We start from the raw sequence: 18,562 nt of genomic DNA, 5'->3' as shown, positions 1-18,562 counted from the left end.
TCTGGGAGAATGAATGGGAGAATCTCTCTTAAGGTAGAAAAAATGGTTAAGAATGCCCAGAAAAGTGTTCCAAAAGCGGAGTAATAGTTTTTAAAACAGCATTTAATGATTAAATACAAATACTGGAGCTTTTCAGACATTAATTGGGGGTGATTTTCCCGGGGGAAAGACAGCTATAAACCTCGGCGCGACCAAATGCGACGACCATTTGCGAAACGGCCTAAATTTCACTAAAACGGGGTAAAATACGCACGTATTGATGAAATACAAATACCGGAGCTTATCAGACATGACTCGGTACCGGGCTCTGGGGGTGATTTTCCCGGGGGAAAGACAGCGATAAACGTCGGCGCGACCAAATGCGACGATATGCGACCAGTCGCAAAAGTGCCAAAAATGCACTAAAATGCGGTAAAATCAACACTTAGTGATGAAATACAAATACTGGAGCTAAAATGACAGTCGATGGCAGCAGCTGATGTGTAAAATGAGTGCTCTTATTTCTCCCAGAGAGAATGAAGGTTCATTGGACGCCTATGACAGTCGATGGCAGCAGCCGATGTGTTAAATGAGTGCTCTTATTGATATTTTGATATTAGATATTTAGATCGTTTCAACAGTATTTAGATCGTTTCAACAGTATTTAGATCGTTTCAACAGTATTTAGATCGTTTCAACAGTATTTAGATCGTTTCAACAGTATTTTGACTCTAAATACTGTTGAAGCGATCTAAATACTGTTGAAACGATCTAAATACTGTCTAAATTTTAGACAGTATTTAGATTTTTTCAACAGCTAAAAGTATACTAATACTTTTATTTGTTTGATAAAAATGACCATCTAATCTAAAGTGTTTCAACATTGCAAGTTCTCCCAGAGAGAATGAAGATTCATTGGACTGCTTCAATAAAAACACCATCTGTGAATTTGCTCTTTATTAAATTGACAGTAGGTGGCAGCAGCCGATCAGGCGACCAAAAGACCGACGACAAAAAAGACCTGCGACAAAAAAAGACCGGCGACCCAAAGACCGACGACCAAACTTCCGGGCGACCTAAAGACCGCGACCAAAAGACCGGCGACCAATCGACCGCACACGGTTCAGAACAATATGTCATGGTGGGCAGCAATGTTAAAAGTGGATAAAAGGTTACTTTAAAGTTACAGAACAGTAATCTAAAGGAAGGAAGAAATTACAGATTATAGTACTGTATAGTGAGCAGTTAGCGACATCTAGTGGTTAATCATTGTAGCACGTTCTCAGTTCTACCCATTATGCTACGCGCGTAGATTCCTACTTGAAATATGAAGCATGAAATGGATATGATTCAGATTATAAAATAATGTATATAATTTTTTCATTCATTCATTCATTTTTCATACCACTTACACTCAAGGGTTGTGGGTGTTGCTGGAGCCTATGGGTTAGGATTATAGTTAGGTTGGGGTTTCCCCTGCCTGGTACCCATAGTTGGTTGGGATAGGCTCCAGCAACCCGTGACTATTGTGAGGAAAACCGTACGGAAAATGCATGAATAAAATATGGTTTGAGGGTCTTAGTACTTAGCACTTACGTTGTACAGTGAGAGAGGAAAAAAAACTGACACAAAAAGTAGTGTTAGGTCACAGTATGTTTCATATATGGCGTTACATTAGAAGTCTTCATCTTCTTCTGCTTATCAGAGGTCGGCTTGCGGGAGCAACAGCTTCAGCAGGGAAGCCCATACTCACTTCTCCGCAGCCACTACTGAAGAGCTGCTTCAGGGATGATCCCAGCCAGGAGACAGTCTCCCTAGCGTCTCCTGAGTTGGAACACATCATCAGGGAGGCATCCAGGAGGTATCCCCAAAAAGATCCCAGGGGCATCTAATCTGGCTCCTCTCAATTCGGAGGAGCAGCCCATCCCGGATGATTGCGCTTCTCACTTTATCTCTAAGGGAGGGTCTGGACATCCTGCGGAGGAAACTCATTTCAGCCGCTTGTATCTGCGATTTTGTTCTTTCGGTCACGACCCACAGCTCCTGACCATAGATGAGATTAGGAATTTAGATCGACCATTAAATAGAGCTTCACCTTTCGGCTCAGCTCCTTCTTCACCATGCAGATTGATGCAGAATCCACATCACTGCCGCACCAGTCCCCATGTTGATCTCCCGCTCAATTTTATACCTCACTTGTGAACAAGACCCTAAGATACTTAAACTCCTCCACTTGGGGAAGAACCTCATCCCAGACCCACCATGCCACCTTTTCTCAAATGAGGACCATTGTCTCAGATTTGGTGGTGCTGATTCTCATCCCGACCACTTCACACTCAGTTGCAAATCGTTTCAGTGAGTGTTGGAGATGAGGCCTGATAAAGCCAACAGAACCACCATGCAATACTGAGGCCACCAAACCGGAACCCCTCAACGCGACAGATCAGACCTGGGCAATTAATTCCACAAAGGGCTGCACTGGGTGCAGGTTTTCGTTCCAACCGTGTTGGTGTTTTGTAAGCCAATTTATGATTCATTTGAGTGCCCCCCCATTCCAATAAATATGGAATCAAGCAATGTTGACAAATGACTTCATTCGTACTGCCGTATCTTGTAAAGTCTGGTTTTCTTCAAATAGCATTTGCTTCACTGGTTGAATGCAAAATAATATGCAAGTAAATTATCCACTTTGAAACTGTTGTGTTTGATTGTCTAGATCAGGGATGGACAAACTATTCCAGAAAGGGCTGCACCAGGCACGGGCTTTCGTTCCAACCTATATGAGGAAACCTTTCCACCAATGTGGTATCTTAGAAGTGCAATCAGTGGATTGCAGTTAGGTGCTTCTTGTTTCAGCAGAAATCTAATTAGCTAAACTGTCTGTGCTGGATCGATTGGAACAAAAACCTGCACCCACAGTGGCCCTTGAGGACCAGATTGCCTAGGTGTGGTCTAGATATTCTGTCCATAAAGTTATGAACAGAATCGGTGACGTAGGGCAGCCCTGGTGAAGTCCAGCCCCCACTGGAAACATCAGATTTATCACCGGCTGTGCGGAACAGACACTGGTCATCTAGGGACAGGACCCCACGTATACGAGATTCCGGTACCACATACTCCCAAACAATGGTGCATTTCCACTAAAGGTCTAGGTCAGGGGTCCCTAAACTCCAGGGGCACTGTGGGTTGACCACTGGTTTAGGTATTAGATTAAAATAACTTTGTACATTTTAGCTAACTGAAGTGATAACTTTTTTAAGTACCTGGGTGTTCACCTCGACAACAAACTGCACTGGTCCACAAACCTAGATGCCCTGTACAAGAGGGGCCAGAGCCAACTCTACCTACTGAGGAGACTACGGTCCTTTGAAGTGTGCAGGACACTGCTAAGCACCTTTTACGACACTGTGGTGGCATCTACAGTGTTTTTTTCAGTGGTCTGTTGGGGATGCGGGAGCACGGAGAAGGACAGGAACAGGCTGAATAAGATGATCAGGAGGGCCAGCTCTGTTCTGGACTGTCCTCTGGACCCTGTGGAGGAAGTGGGAGAGAGGAGGATGCTGGCCAGGATGATGTCCATCATGGACAACACCTCCCAGCCAGTGCATGAGTTTGTGGAGTCCCTCCAAAGCTCTTTCAGACATTATGCACTGATATGTTCACTGTATGTGTGTGTATGTATGTATGGAGACGTGCATATATATTTCATGCAACAGGCTTATTTATTTACTTATGTCTAAAATGTCTTTTCCTGTGTCTGTGTTCTCACCCTCTTGCTACTGCGACAGTGAATTTTCCCGAGTACTGGATGAATAAAGTTCTTGAATCTAATCTAATCTAACGATTATTAGGCCCTAACCAAGATGGTTACCTGCTTCAAATTACTTGATTTTGTGAGCAAGCACATGGCAAACTCAATCATACTTTTTTACATGTCTATTTGATGAAAGTTTAATTGAACGGAAAACAACAGAACAGCAAATATCTGAAGCGGGGAAAAAAGCACCATACTTAACATTTTATCTCATATTATCAGCAATTTTAAGTTGGGAGCCTTCCAACTGCATGTTTTGTCTTTGTCAAACAGAAATAAGGCTTGACTTTCTGCTCCACCGCTTTGGATACAATGAGAAAACCACAATGTACCAAGATTTTTTAGTTTTGTTTTTTTACACTTAAGGGCCCAGATATGTTGAAAATGTACTCAGATAAACACAAGACAATGATTAGGTTTCAAAATACATTATCATCATGATTATTTTATTATCAAAATGCATTATATTTGCATGAACATTTCCTTTCTTAAAACTTTGCAGAGGGGAACAATTGAAATATTTACTAATATGTGTATTTGTAAATATAAAACAAAGATAAAAATCATTGTTACAAAACCACAAATTAAAAATAATGTAGCTTCTGATTTTTTAGGGGACTCAAGAAAGACCCAAAGATTAACTTCCAACCACCTGGTAAAACTGGTCACATGGGCCCTAAAAACAAATATCATGCAATAAATTCAGTGTACTATATTTCTCCATAAAAGTCTATATAACATATCTTTCTATACAACAAGTACTTATATTCATACATATTGTCCTATTAGGTATTTTAAATGGCATCACTTTAAGGTGCTGGTTCATTTAGGATCACAAGGTCTCTGTCAAAACATTCATCTAACCCGAGTACCCTTTTGTGTATTGACGTATACTGAATTGGTGGCAGGTGAGATCCTGCTACTAGACCAGATGCTCCGACTTGAGGTATACCACATAAATGCAGTAGTTATCACTTGTATAACAAACTCTGTTTTTTTAGTGACTGAGATAGTGACACTAGCTGCAGTTGGGCTGTTTGTGAAACATGAGATTCTATAGTGGTGGCCAGGACAACCATTGACTCCAGAGTCCTTTTTTTGGGAAATAGTATTAAAATACAGCATTTTACAGAAACGGAAGCAGCTCTCACATGAGAACATAGCAGCATTTTAAAAAAATAAATCTAATTTTAACAGTATTCCAAACACAATCACAAACACCCTCCCCTGGTATCAGGATGGAACAAACAGTTTGGTCAGAAAAATAGCTACACATTCACAATCCACTACCCTTTCTTTACTAATTAATTTTTAAAATATTTTTTTAGATATACCTAAATATATTATATCAAGGTGTAGCTAAGAAACTGGGGAATGTGGGTTGGTATGTATAATGAAATCATTTCTGTAGCATCTAGACCAGGCGTGGGAACACCGGTCCTCGAGGGCCGCTGTGGGTGCAGGTTTTTGTTCCAACTGATCCAACACAAACAGTTTAACCAATCAGCTTTCTGCTGAAACAAGAAGCACCTGACTGCAATCCACTGATTGCACTACTAAGATACTAGATTGGTGGAAAGGTTTCCTCTTATAGGTTGGAACGAAAGCCCGTGCCTGGTGCAGCCCTTTCTGGAATAGTTTGTCCATCCCTGATCTAGACAATCAAACACAACAGTTTCAAAGTGGATAATTTACTTGCATATTATTTTTGCATTCAACCAGTGAAGCAAATGCTATTTGAAGAAAACCAGACTTTACAAGATACGGCAGTACGAATGAAGTCATTTGTCAACATTGCTTGATTCCATATTTATTGGAATGGGGGGGCACTCAAATGAATCATAAATTGGCTTACAAAACACCAATATCAACCTAACACAATTAACCTATTGGTATGACAAAATGACAAAGGATGGAAAAGCATAAAACAACAAAAGTATGGTGGGCATCAAAACATAAGATGGACATATTGGCTGACCCAATCTTGAGATTGTAATTCTGTCACTGTTAATGAATCACTTTATTTTCCCTATTTTCAATACCAACCCTTAAGTACTGCAGAAGCGAAGCAGCCTTTTCTAAAATCCGATTGTTTGGAGAAAGTAAATAAAACATTAAAATAAAAAAAATTAACTCTTTAATGCTAGCTTGAAGTATTTCATTGACTTGGATACATACAGTGGCAAGTTTGTTCTTATCAATGTTGTACAGACATTTATTTGCGTGGAGATCTGTGAAATTAGAAATGTCCCACACAAGGACACTGAGGCCCATTTCTAGTTAGATATGATTGAGTATTTTACAAATTTTAAATCCTTGATTGATTCCAAGATTATATCAAAAGTCTAGTTTTGTGTGCAATGTGTATTTCTTCTGTTGTATCAGGCGTGGGAGAAGTGTAGGTGACGAGAGGTTAGAAACAAAAAAAGTCTGTACATTTGTAAACCACTTCTAGCTCCTCCCAGGTTCGTACATTTTCCCCCCACCAGAGTACCTGTGCCACATAAAATCACTTGGCCTGATGGATTAGCACAAGGTAGTACATACAAGGTTTTAAAAGCTTCCTGACTGAGTCCATACACCTGGGCCCTGTAGTGGAGATTGTTGTAGCTGACTAAGGCTCATCCCTCGCTGTGAGTAGTTTGTTTGTCCAGAGACCGGGAGCAGTTTTGAGCTCATGGTGCCAGACTTGATATTTCTAGAAATCTGCTGTTGATTCCCTCTTGCTGGCGTGGAGCTTGTGTCTGTGTTCGTAAGCCGGGGAGCCCACGGCCCAGTGGCAGGTGACCCCATCAGGTTACTCCTATTCAAATGCCCCACTTTTGGGTGGCTACTGGAAACAAAGGGTCCACCTTCATCATTGTTGCTACTCTGTATTTGTAGCAAGTCTCCTGACAGTTTGGAGTCTATTAAGGTTGCTGGAGAATGGGTAGGATAGGTGGATGGAGCGTGGTCCTGAGATGGGTCTGTATGGGAGGAGGTGTAGTGGTAGTAGGTCTTGCCTGATGTGTGGCTATAGCAACTTCTAAATGGTGATGTGGAAGGTTGCTGAAGCAATGAGGGACTGTTGGTCTGCAGGTATCCCTCTGATGACTTCAGAAAAAAGACAAACATTTACTAGCAAGCAAAATCTCGGTTGTTTGCAGCAACTACCGTATTTACTCGCATATAAGCCGTCCGCGCGTATAAGCCGCACCCTTAAAATTGCCTTAATTTTTTTAATTTTAAAATTTCTCGTGCATAAGCCGCCCCCCTGATTCTCAATTTTCACTTCCGTATTTATGGTTTTAATAGGGAGTACAAATGTGTTACTTTGAAGGGAAAATCTTTAAAAAAGAAAACATCACAAGTGGTATTTCTGAGATACTGTAAGAATCAAAAGCAAATTATTTGTGTCAATATCATAAGGAAGTTAATATGCCTATCTTTGTAAAGGCAAAATATCAAATTATTCAATTTGGAAAAAAGAAATAAGTCTATCTTGATGAGAACCTGATGCTTTCTAATTACAGAAATTACAACTTTCTTACCAGAAGTTTAAGATGTTGTGGCAGCCATATTGCTTCTAATGTCAAAATGTCTCAATTATTTCGATGGTTCATATTACTCCAATAGTTGTCACTTTCAAAGAAGAAACAAAATGAAAAATATCAAAGTGGAATTTTGTTATATTTCAAAATCAAGGCTACTCGCGTCTGGCCATAGCGGTATACGTAGTGTTCACCAAGTCTCTGGGTGCAATAATTACATACACATTACGCAGGTATCAAGGTTTATATTTTAACAATTGACCGCAAGACCTTCGATCAGCCTAACTATATGGATGTGCTGACATGGTAAACGCTACAGGCAGAGCACCTTTAACTACGGTAAAATGGCGGCGCCCTGAGCGAGCAAAGCAGGCACAAGTAAGTGAGTGAGTGTACTCGCGTCTGGCCAGTCTGAGCACGTTTACTACAGTAAGATGGCAACACCCTGAGCGAGTGGTGACTGGAACAAGTTAGTTTTTTTTCACGTTTTATGCAAGATATGCAAGTTTTTTCTTGAATTTCATTCATAGACGTCAAAATTAATTTTGTTTAGCCTTTTGTCTGCTTATCCTTTCTCTGTTTTGAAATAAATGACCGTTTCGGCAGCATTCGCTTGTGTCATGAAGTCATCGTGCCATGGTGGCGTCAACTTGGAGTGTCGTGCATGTCGTGTTTGTCTGCGCATATAAGCCGTACCCTTCATTCAGTCATCATTTGACCAAAAAAAGCGGATTATACGTGAGTAAATACGGCAATAGGGTACTAACTAAGACATAATACTAAACTGGTAAAATATAACAAATCAAGTAATTGAAAGTCATGATTCGGAAGACGCTTTCAGACATAACATACCACAACATTACTGTGTGATATGATCTGTAATCCAGTGCTGGAATTTACCCAGGTAGACCACTTTCAGACATGCAGTGACCTCTTATGAACTGAAAACCAGGCATGACATCAGGCCTTTTTTTGGATTCCGCCAAACTGCGACACTATACAAATTGTGAATAAAATAAATGAAGTGGAAGTGTCAGATTTCAATATAAAACAGACAGCAGTAGGAAAAAGAAAATATGAGCTGTAGGGCAATTAAGATGTGGCAATGGTAAAACGGGGTTTATGAGAACCTGTATGCCAGGTTGAACACCAAAGAGGGAAAGAACAATCTGCAGGATGGCTGACAGAGGGACAGAGATAGAAAGGAGGTCCAACAGATTAGAGTGATAAAGGACAGAGATAGTAAGGTGTTGCCTAGGAACATATACACATAATATACCCATATACTATTACCGTATTTTCACGACTATAAGGCGCACATAAAAGTCTGAAATTTTCTCCAAAATAGACAGGGCGCCTTATAATCCAGTGCACTTTATAGATGGACCAATACTAAAATTGTTATCACGATAAAATAAAATAAATCCGTCGATAGGACAACTATGGCAAGCAGCTCCCATCTTCACTATTTTCCCGTAGATAAAGTACTGCGCAGTGACTGCTGGGATATGTAGTTTTTTTTGTCAATACACCCAATGGATTGTGGCCTGCGGATCGGCATCAACACTAGCTAGCTACTATTTGTGAACGAATTGTGGCCTGGCGATCGGCATCAACACAGTTGCGAAGCATGGAAGACAGCCTTGGAATACTAGTTACGCTAGCTACTATTTGTGAACGAATTGTGGCCTGGCGATCGGCATCAACACAGTTGCGAAGCATGGAAGACAGCCTTGGAATACTAGTTACGCTAGCTACTAGCTAGTTACTATTTGTGAACGAATTGTGGCCTGGCGATCGTCATCAACACAGTTGCGAAGCATGGAAGACAGCCTTGGAATACTAGTTACGCTAGCTACTAGCTAGCTACTATTTGTGAACGAATTGTGGCCTGGCAATCGGCATCAACACAGTTGCGAAGCATGGAAGACAGCCTTGGAATACTAGTTACGCTAGCTACTAGCTAGCTACTATTTGTGAACGAATTGTGGCCTGGCAATCGGCATCAACACAGTTGCGAAGCATGGAAGACAGCCTTGGAATACTAGTTACGCTAGTTACAAGCTAGCTACTATTTGTGAACGAATTGTGGCCGCCTGGGCGAATGTGTCTGCTTGCACGGTTGTTCGAGCTTTTGCCAAAGCCGGCATAATTTCTAAGGAGCCACATGGAAATGACGGTGACTCTGAGAACGAAGAGAGGGCACCCGGCTTTTTGGAAGGCTCGTTTGGGCAATTGTTTAATTCGGACACAGAAAATGAGGACTTTGATGGATTTGTGGGTGATGATGAAGTGAGTGAGTTGTAAAATGTCTAAATAAAGTACAACCAAACTCAGTTTTGCTTCCGTTGCCTTTTTAAAACATGTTTTTAGCGTGTGGGTGTAGCGTGTAAGAACTATATTTCCCAGCAGTCACTGCGCATCGGAACCCGGAAATAGGCTGCTTCCGGTAGCCAGCGCTATTGCGTTTCGATGTTCATCCATATATAATATATATGCGTCTAATGAAACGGTGCGTGCTTTGTGTGTCTAAAATACAGAAATAGCACTCATTACTGACACTGCGGCTTAAAATACGATGCGCCGAATAGTCGTGAAAATACGGTACTTAAAAAATTAATTGGTTCCAGACGTTTTTTTATCTAAAGTAGAGGCATATTTTACATTGAATTAGCATAATCTGTCCCACAGGCTTCTAAAAATATAAGTGTACCAGTTTTGGATGAAATATGTATGCAAATGTATGTATGCATGTACTGTGATCCTTCACCCCTTTGCGGCTTCAGTGTGTTTTTTTTTTAATTTTTAAGTATCCAAGTCAAAAATGTTCATAAAAATGTCAAAAGCGGAAGACCGGAGATCAAAAATGGTTGAAGCGGCACCGGTTCTTCCGCGCTGAGTTCCAGCTGTGTTTGGATTTTGACCGAAAAGGTGAAGTTGCTACATATGCTGAAGGCGGGCAACAAGTATGCCTATGCAGCACGCCATTACGGCATAAATAAATCTACTGTGCGTTATATAAAGAAAGAAGCGAACACCAGTAGCGACTAATAAAATGGGGGAAAAATTAAATTCATAAGTAATCATAAAACGTTAATTTTTGTTGTTGATGTTGTTTGAATTTTTAATGTTGCGTTTATAAGGCGTATGCATGTATTTGTGTGGTTGTCAATGTATTGTTAGAGTTTTGGGTGGATGTGTGTGTTTGATTTTCTCCTTTTGTGTCCCGTACCCACGCGGCTTAACCTGCTCCGCGCCGCCCCGGAGGGACACAAGAGGGAAAATGCAATTCGTTTCAACATGGATAGCTTTTATATGCTTTATTCATTTTAAGACATTAATAAACCATTTTCTTATAATTTTCCCTCTTTGTGTGTTTCCTCACATCTTTCATACAAAATCGGGACACTTTGACCAATTTTATAGGGTTTGGTTGGTAGTTGTGTGAGGACCGTGGAACGAATGAGAGAATTTACATATACAAAGCCAGCTTTAACCAACCATTGATTTGTTTATAACAGACAATGGTGTTTTATGGTCGTTTTGTTACCTGACATGTTTCGATCCTACGCTTAGTCAGGCGAATACAGTAATCCTTCGAATATTGCGGATAATGTAGACCAGACATGGCCACAAGAAGACAAAATGACCTTAATACGTACAACCAAGAACAAAGCCTTGCTGCCTGTATACTGGATGAGCAACCGGAAAGCCTTGATCACGAAAGCCTTCATCCTGAAGCTGTACCCCGCTAAAAGGAGACCCCCCTTCAAGGACTTCAAATAAAACTCCCATTAACCTGTTTTTTGGATTTATATCAAGCTGAGAGGAACTATTTTCAGTGAGTAAAATATTTAAAGTATTTAAATTTTTTATACATACATTATATTTAGATAATACATTACAGTCTTTTCATATGCTTATAACTGTAATTTTCTCAAAATTTTCAACATATTGAGATTTTCACCAATATCTATTTATCCACCAATTTTTGTCAACATTTGAACATGTTAAGGCCTCCAAAATGAGCAATTTCCATTCTCATCTCATTTTCGGAACTGCTTTATCCTCACTAGGGTCGCGGAGGGTGCTGGAGCCTATCCCAGCCGACTTCGGGCCATAAGCAGGGGAGACCCTGAATCGGTGGCCAGCCAATCACAGGGCACAAGGAGACAAACAACCATTCACGCTCAGCAATTTAGAGTGTCCAATCAGCTTACCATGCATGTCTTTGGAATGTGGGAGGAAACCGGAGTACCCGGAGATAACCCACGCAAGCCCGAGGAGAACATGCAAACTCCACACAGGTGGACCGACCTGGATTTGAACCCAGGTCCCCCACTGTGAGGCCGACGCGCTAACCCCTCAGCCGCCAGGCCGCCCGCAATTTCCATTGCTCTGAATAAAAATAATAATCCATTCATTCATTTTCTGAACTGCTTATCCACACAAGGGACACAGGGGGTGCTGGAGCCTATCCCAGCTGACTTTAGGTACGAGGCGGGGGACACCCTAAATTGGTGGCCAGCCAATCGCAGGGCACAAAGAGACAATCATTGACGCTCACACTCATACCTAGGGCCATATTTTTAGAGTGTCCAATCAGGTACTATCACATTTTTTGTCTTTCAAATTTGACACTTCAAACTTGTGTGAATAAGTAAATCAATTACTTAAGTTGTTATTCAATTATGAAAGTAACTATGTTATCTTACTTGAAAAAAAGAATTTAAATAGGGTGATTTTAAAAGCTCTTTGTTGTTCTGTCATGGAATAAAGATAAGACAAACTCCCTACTTACACTTTGAAAAGTAATGAATATTAAAACATGTGAAAATGTTGACCAGCATCATTATTTTTATGAATTTGCCTTCAAATGAATAAAATATTCACACATGGCCATTTAGTTGGATGAACGTAACCTCATTTTAACAGGTTTTAGATTTTTGCAACATTTTCATAACATTTACATAAAACGGGAAACTCTTTTATATCAAGTTAAGAAAAGAATTACAGGCTGCCCTCAAATGAGAAGAGTGTTAAAATGGTTTAAGGAAATGTTCAATAATGCTGCTGTTTCTGCACAGGTGTTTTCAGAGGTATTTAAAGAAAAAAATCCTTCCATGTCTTAGTTTAGAAGAGCCCTACCCCGTCAAAATTTATAATCGTCATAATTCTTACCCTGTTAAACGTTATAAAATTAAAACTGTGGACTAATGCCTTGATCCTATACCTGCAGGCTTGAGGGATAGGGAGCATAAGTTGAGGGCTGCCGAAGTTCAGTCAATCGCGTTTGCACTCACTGTGCCTCACGTGCATTCATAAGAACAGATAAAATACACAACAGGAAGACTTCACTTGGATCTTATAGTGGGTAGACTTGGTGTTGTCCTGCATTTCATAATCGCTCATTTTGGCTGTGTTATAGTCCTTTCCCTTTCATGCTCCGTGTGCGCCGCTCTGTTGCTATCCGTGCAAAATGCTTAGCCTTTCCCCACATCTTCTTCGTCTCCATAACGTTGGCCTGGAACTAGCGTTCACGTCGCATGATACCCACGTTCTTTGGGGTGTTCGGGTAGTGCAATTGCAGTTTATATTTATCGAGTTATCAAAAGTTTTTATTATAATTGTTGACAAAAAATATTTGAAGATAATTACTATCCGTTATCGTTTTATCGCCCAGGTAAAGTGATACATATTAATCATGACTGTATGTTTAGGTAATTTATAACTAAATGTATAAATTAATGCAATGTTAATCAATACTAAATCAATAAGTTTAGGAAAAACAAATACACACTGGCCAGAGCTACACGTAACACTCTTAGTTGTCCTGTTTTTTTTGTTTTGTTGCTTTGGTTTTTTTAATTATTATTATTTTTTAAAGAGATGAATTCACTGCATGCTATTTGTGGGGTTAGACATCCAAAACATTTATACCATGAAGGCTGACATTTGATGATCATATCTCAGGCGCTCAACATCCAATCCATATTGACTGCGAGGAGTGAATAAATATTTAATGGCAGCCAGAGTGTAAAAATAAATGCTCTGTAAAGGTTAGAAATGAATAAATTAATTAATCATGTATAAATGGGTTGAGACCAAAGCAAGAGGAAAAGGAAATGACAAATGCCTGCGACCAATTGCAATTTCACTATTTGTCCTCTTATGCTGGGCTGCAGGTCTGCAAAGAAAATGTTTGTAATAAAAGTATATGCTTGAAATTTGTTTGTAATCCTTTAAAGAATCACAGTGTTAAACTGCATTTTGCCATATACCGTAATTACTCGAATATAACACACAGATTTTTGCTATATAATTAATTCCAATAGATGGGGGTGCGTGTTATAATCAATAACTAAAATAAATTACAAATTTTCGATCGAAAAAAGCATTGTCAAACTCACTTTGACGCACGGATTTTACGTCATCTCGTAAACCCGACGCACGGATTTTACGTCATCTCGTAAAGCCGACGCACGGATTTTACGTCATCTCGTAAACCCGATCGAAAATCGGAAAGCCGAGACCACCACTGCCCCCCTCTAGCCTCGTACTCGTCTCAGTTCACCCTCTCTCAGTTCAGTGTTATAATCAATAACTAAAATAAATTACAAATTTTTGATCGAAAAAAGCATTGTCAAACTCACTTTGACGCACGGATTTTACGTCATCTCGTAAAGCCAATCGGATGATGTGTTGTGGGAGGAAGAGGAAGTGGATGAAGGAAGCGTGGACGTTGATAGGATTCTCAACGAAGAGATGTATGAGGAGACGGATGAGAGGACAGACAAAGAGAGAGAGGAATATCTGCAGAGACTATTTAAAGATTCTGATGCGGACTCTTCATTTGAAGGATTCTAATGAATAAATTTGTTTGAACAAAACAATCGTGAAACGAAGAAAAAAAGGTAAGATTTCTGATTTTCGTCAGCGGGAAATTTTAGGTGCGCACTATATTCGATTACTGCGCTTTTCCAGATGTTTTTGGCCCAAAATTACCTGCGTGTTATTTTCGAGTGCGCGTTTAATTCGAGTAAATACGGTACTCTCATATTTGTCAACATGATTTATGCAAGTCTGTTGTAAAAGTAATGTCTTCTTTCATTCAGATTGCTTAGTCTATACATTTAAAATTCTGAAATGTAAAAATCGCAATGAGGTATTTTTGTCAAAATCCTGCAGTTCTACTCTGAAGTGGATTGTTACCTGCTACTTTCATCCTTAAGACAGTTTTCCAAATTTGTGACTAGACCGCAAAGTACATTTATGCAAACTGCCCTAGTAAAATGAGTGGGCACATTGAATTCACACCTGCCTGATTTCAGTACATGTCTGAAAGCGCCCTAAGAGAGGGGTGAGTATTTGTAAATGTACATTATTTTACATACCTGATGTGAATACATTAATGGACTGCATCTGTGTGGTGGGCTCTTCATTTGTGAAGGAATGTTCATTGACTGCATGTCATATTGATCTGCATCTGAAAGGATCAGAAGAAAAAAAACTCATTAAATATCTGAATAAAATATTTTTATTTTAGATGTGGGGGTCAATTTAGCGACAGAACAATGCGCTGATAACTGATATACAGTCATACCTCTACATAAGAAATTAATTGGTTCCACAACTTTTTTCGTAACTTGAAAGTTTTGTAAGTAGAGCAGTACTTTAAATGTAAATTCTCTAATTTGTTCCACAGTCCTCACAAAACTACCAACTAAACACTTTAAAGTTGGTCAAAGTGTCCCATTAATCAACAACTAACATTTTATAATTTATTTAGAACTTAATTGTATACCCTTTTCATTAGTCCTTACCTGTTTGGATTTAACTTGCCCTTCTGCAGTGCTGGTTGACGGACATTTTGGAAAAAAAAAACTATCCAAAGACGATTGCCTTTGGCGACTTTTAATGATGTTTCTATAATACAACAGACAAACGTCATCTAAGTGGGCTGTCACATATATTTATATACATACACACACACACACACATATATATACATTTATATATACATACATATATATATATATATATATATATATATATATATATATATATATATATATATATATATATATCAGTGGCGGGCCGTCAAGGCCTTCTCTGCTGGCCTAAGAAATATCTGAATCATATTATATTTTGTCCATCAATACTTATTATTCCAAATGGTCTGTTAGCTTCCTTTCATTGCTTTTCCCCCTGGTTGCACTGCTTCCAGATGTGTGTTTTCATATTGAAGCATTTAACCAATCACATTTCAGCCATTATTTGTTGCCAGATCAGATCTGCCTCAAAGCCTTCACAATCAGTTCTTGCGGGCTCTGCTGCATTAAACTAGACTGTTGCTTTTAACCAATCAGATTTCGAGTTGGCAACCCCACAATGATTTTTCATAGGCGTTAGCATTTTGCTGGCTGGGACATGTCATTGCTTTCACAAATTGGCTAGTAGGCGGGCCAAAGCAGTACCCGAGGCAGCCGAGATCGCAAACTCCACCCACAATGGCCGACAGAAGCAAAAACAAATGGATTCTGTTTGCTCACAAAGCTATTTTCCAGACTGACTTTTCCAGAAAAAAAATGAACATCATTAAGAAAGGGTGGTCAACTCCGAAGCTAGCAAGCCTGTTACAGCCGGGAAAATGGTGTGTGCGGCACTTTCAGCGCGCTAACTTAGCTCCACAAGCAAATAGTATATTGTTGTGTTGATTTAAAGCTATTTTCAAAACGGACTATGCCGGAAATATGACAGGACAGGCTCGACTTTCATCATTAGCTTCGATGGCGATAGGAAAGAAGGAAGAAAGAAAGGAGGATGGATATTGTGTAAAAAGGATTTTTGGTGAGTAAAATATGGCTATAATCCTAAATAATATTTGAATTGTGGGCCAAGTTCTGATATCTGAAAAGCTCCAGTGTTTGTATTTAATCACAAAATGCTGCTAGGAAGTGGATTTGACCCCATGATTAAATACAAATGATATATATATATATATATATATATATATATATATCAGTGGCGGGCGGTGCATTTTCTCGTAGCGCCTTCAACGTATCAATCCAACCCTCAAAAACTATTTTATGGCTATAAAACCTCTACTGCAGCTACAGCTGCAACACATAAAAAATAATCAATAAATGAATGCACAAAAATGGGGTAAAATCCACTTCCTAGCAGCATTTCATGATTAAATACAAATACTGGAGCTTTTCAGACATTAAAACCAGGCCAGGGGGGTGATTTTCCCGGGAAAAGACAGCGATGAACGTCAATGGCGTACGGAAAAACATTGCCCGAAAATTGGGTAAAATCCAGCCGAAAACAGCGTTTATTGATTAAATACAAATACTGAAGCTTTTTAGACATCATATCATTTCCCCGGTAAAAAGACAGTGATGAACGTCGATACGTCCATACGTGAAACAGCAAAAAAATGCACTAAAATGAGGTAAAATCCACTTCCTAGCAGCATTTATTGATTGAATACAAATACTGGAGCTTTTGAGACATTACAACCAGGCCGGGGGGGTGATTTTTCCCGGGAAAAGACAGCGATGGACGTCAATGGCGAAACGGCAAAAATTAAACTGGGGTAAAATCCACTTCCTAGCAGCATTTAGTGATTAAATACAAACACTGGAGCTTTTCAGATATCAGAACTGGGCCCACAATTGAAATATTATTTAGGAATATAGCCATATTATACTCACCAAAAATCCTTTTTAACTGTACACAATATCCATCCTCCTTTGTTTCTTCCTTCTTTTCTATCGCCATCGAAGCTAATGATGAAAGTCGAGCCTGTCCTGTCATATTTCCGGCATAGTCCGTCTTGAAAATGGCTTTAAATCAACAACAATATATTTGCTTGTGCAGCTAAGTTAGCGCACTGAAAGTGGTGCACACAACCTTTTCCGGCTGTAACAGGCTTGCTAGCTTCGGAGTTGACCGCCCTTTCTTAATGATGTCGATTTTTTTCTGGAAAGTCCGTCTGGAAAATAGCTTTGTGAGCAAATCTGCAACAAAATCCATTTGTTTTGCTCTGTCGGCCATTGTGGGTGGAGTTTGCGATCTCTGGCTGCCTCACTATGGCTTTGGCCCGCCTACTCTCTAACGCAAGCCAATAATAGTTGGTGAAAGCAATGACGTATCCCAGCCAGCAAAATGCCAATGCGTATGAAAAAGCATTGTGGGGTTGCCAACTCGAAATCTGATTGGTTAAAAGCAACAGTCTAGTTTAATGCAGCAGAGCCCGCAGAACTGATTGTGAAGGCTTTGAGGCAGATTTCTGATCCTGGCAACAAATAATGGCTGAAATGTGATTGGTTAAATGCTTCAATATGAAAACACACATCTGGAAGCAGTGCAACCAGGGGGAAAAGCAATGAAAGGAAGCTAACAGACCATTTGGAATAAGTATTGATGGACAAAATATAATATGATTCAGATATTTCTTAGGCCAGCAGAGAAGCCCTTGAAGGCCCTGACGGCCTGCCACTGGTATATATGTGAATATATATATGTGTATATATATGTATATATATGTATATATATAAATATGTGTATATATCTGTATATGTATATATATGTATGTGTATATATGTATATATATATATACAGTGGTACCTCGTCATACGACCGCTCGTCATACAAAATGCTCGTCTTACGGGGGAAATTTCGATCGAATAATTCACCCGTTATGCGGTCAAAATTTCGTGATGCGACCAAGCCAGGTCTTTTTTGCATATCTTTCGTGTATAACAATATTTACGAGCACGGAACTAATTAATTCAGACGAGTTTCTCATACGACCAGGAAACGCACAACGCGCATGCAAAAAGAGGGCTTTCTGGGTAATGAAGTATACTCCTGCACACATTACCTATAGGCAATGGCAACCTTTCTCAGAATAAAACTTCATTACCCACAATCACTACGTGGGAAGCTCAGCCATGTCATTTCATGTTATTCTTTCTTAGGAAAGGTCCCGCGATCGTTCCTTAAAGACTATTTCTCGTTGGCAAGTGGTCGTGCGTTATCCTATTGTGAGGACATTTGTGTGCATCATTTTGGGAATATTTTGAAGGCAATACACCAGCAAACAGTCCATCGATAGCGAACGTGAGGGCGGAGGCGTGGCAAACCGCCAACCCGAAAAACGAAGGTAACAAAAGATTACAACAAAATTAGAATTCAGTTTTGTGTAAAGTTACATTAAACGTATGTTTGA

At 39.7% G+C, this 18,562-nt stretch overlaps 1 protein-coding gene and 1 long non-coding RNA gene across 11 annotated transcripts in view; one reads left to right on the top strand and one right to left on the bottom strand.

Moving 5' to 3' along the window:
- LOC144075586 (uncharacterized) overlaps nt 1-4,814 on the top strand; it is a 16,736-nt gene extending 11,922 nt beyond the window's left edge. Inside the window, exon 2 of the long non-coding RNA XR_013300582.1 lies at nt 1,685-4,814. This is a non-coding gene — a long non-coding RNA (uncharacterized LOC144075586). The remainder of the gene's footprint in view (nt 1-1,684) is intronic.
- The window catches only part of setd5 (SET domain containing 5), a 163,461-nt gene continuing 149,104 nt past the window's right edge, over nt 4,206-18,562 (bottom strand). For 8 of the 10 annotated variants that reach the window (XM_077602794.1, XM_077602797.1, XM_077602793.1 and 5 more), the window contains 2 exons: nt 14,718-14,809; nt 4,206-6,886 (listed from right to left, as the gene is read on the bottom strand). In XM_077602794.1, the coding sequence (XP_077458920.1) occupies nt 6,347-6,886; nt 14,718-14,809 (632 nt within the window). In that variant the 3' untranslated portion in view covers nt 4,206-6,346. Of the gene's footprint in view, nt 6,887-7,323; nt 7,415-14,717; nt 14,810-18,562 lie in introns of those variants that run through there. The other 2 variants (XR_013300580.1, XR_013300581.1) reach the window with 2 other exon arrangements.

The sequence above is a fragment of the Stigmatopora argus genome, chromosome 6, assembly GCF_051989625.1.
Source record: "Stigmatopora argus isolate UIUO_Sarg chromosome 6, RoL_Sarg_1.0, whole genome shotgun sequence".
Classification (NCBI taxonomy): domain Eukaryota; kingdom Metazoa; phylum Chordata; class Actinopteri; order Syngnathiformes; family Syngnathidae; genus Stigmatopora; species Stigmatopora argus.
Note: the sequence above shows the minus strand (reverse complement) of the source record. Positions and strands in the feature narration are given on the sequence as shown.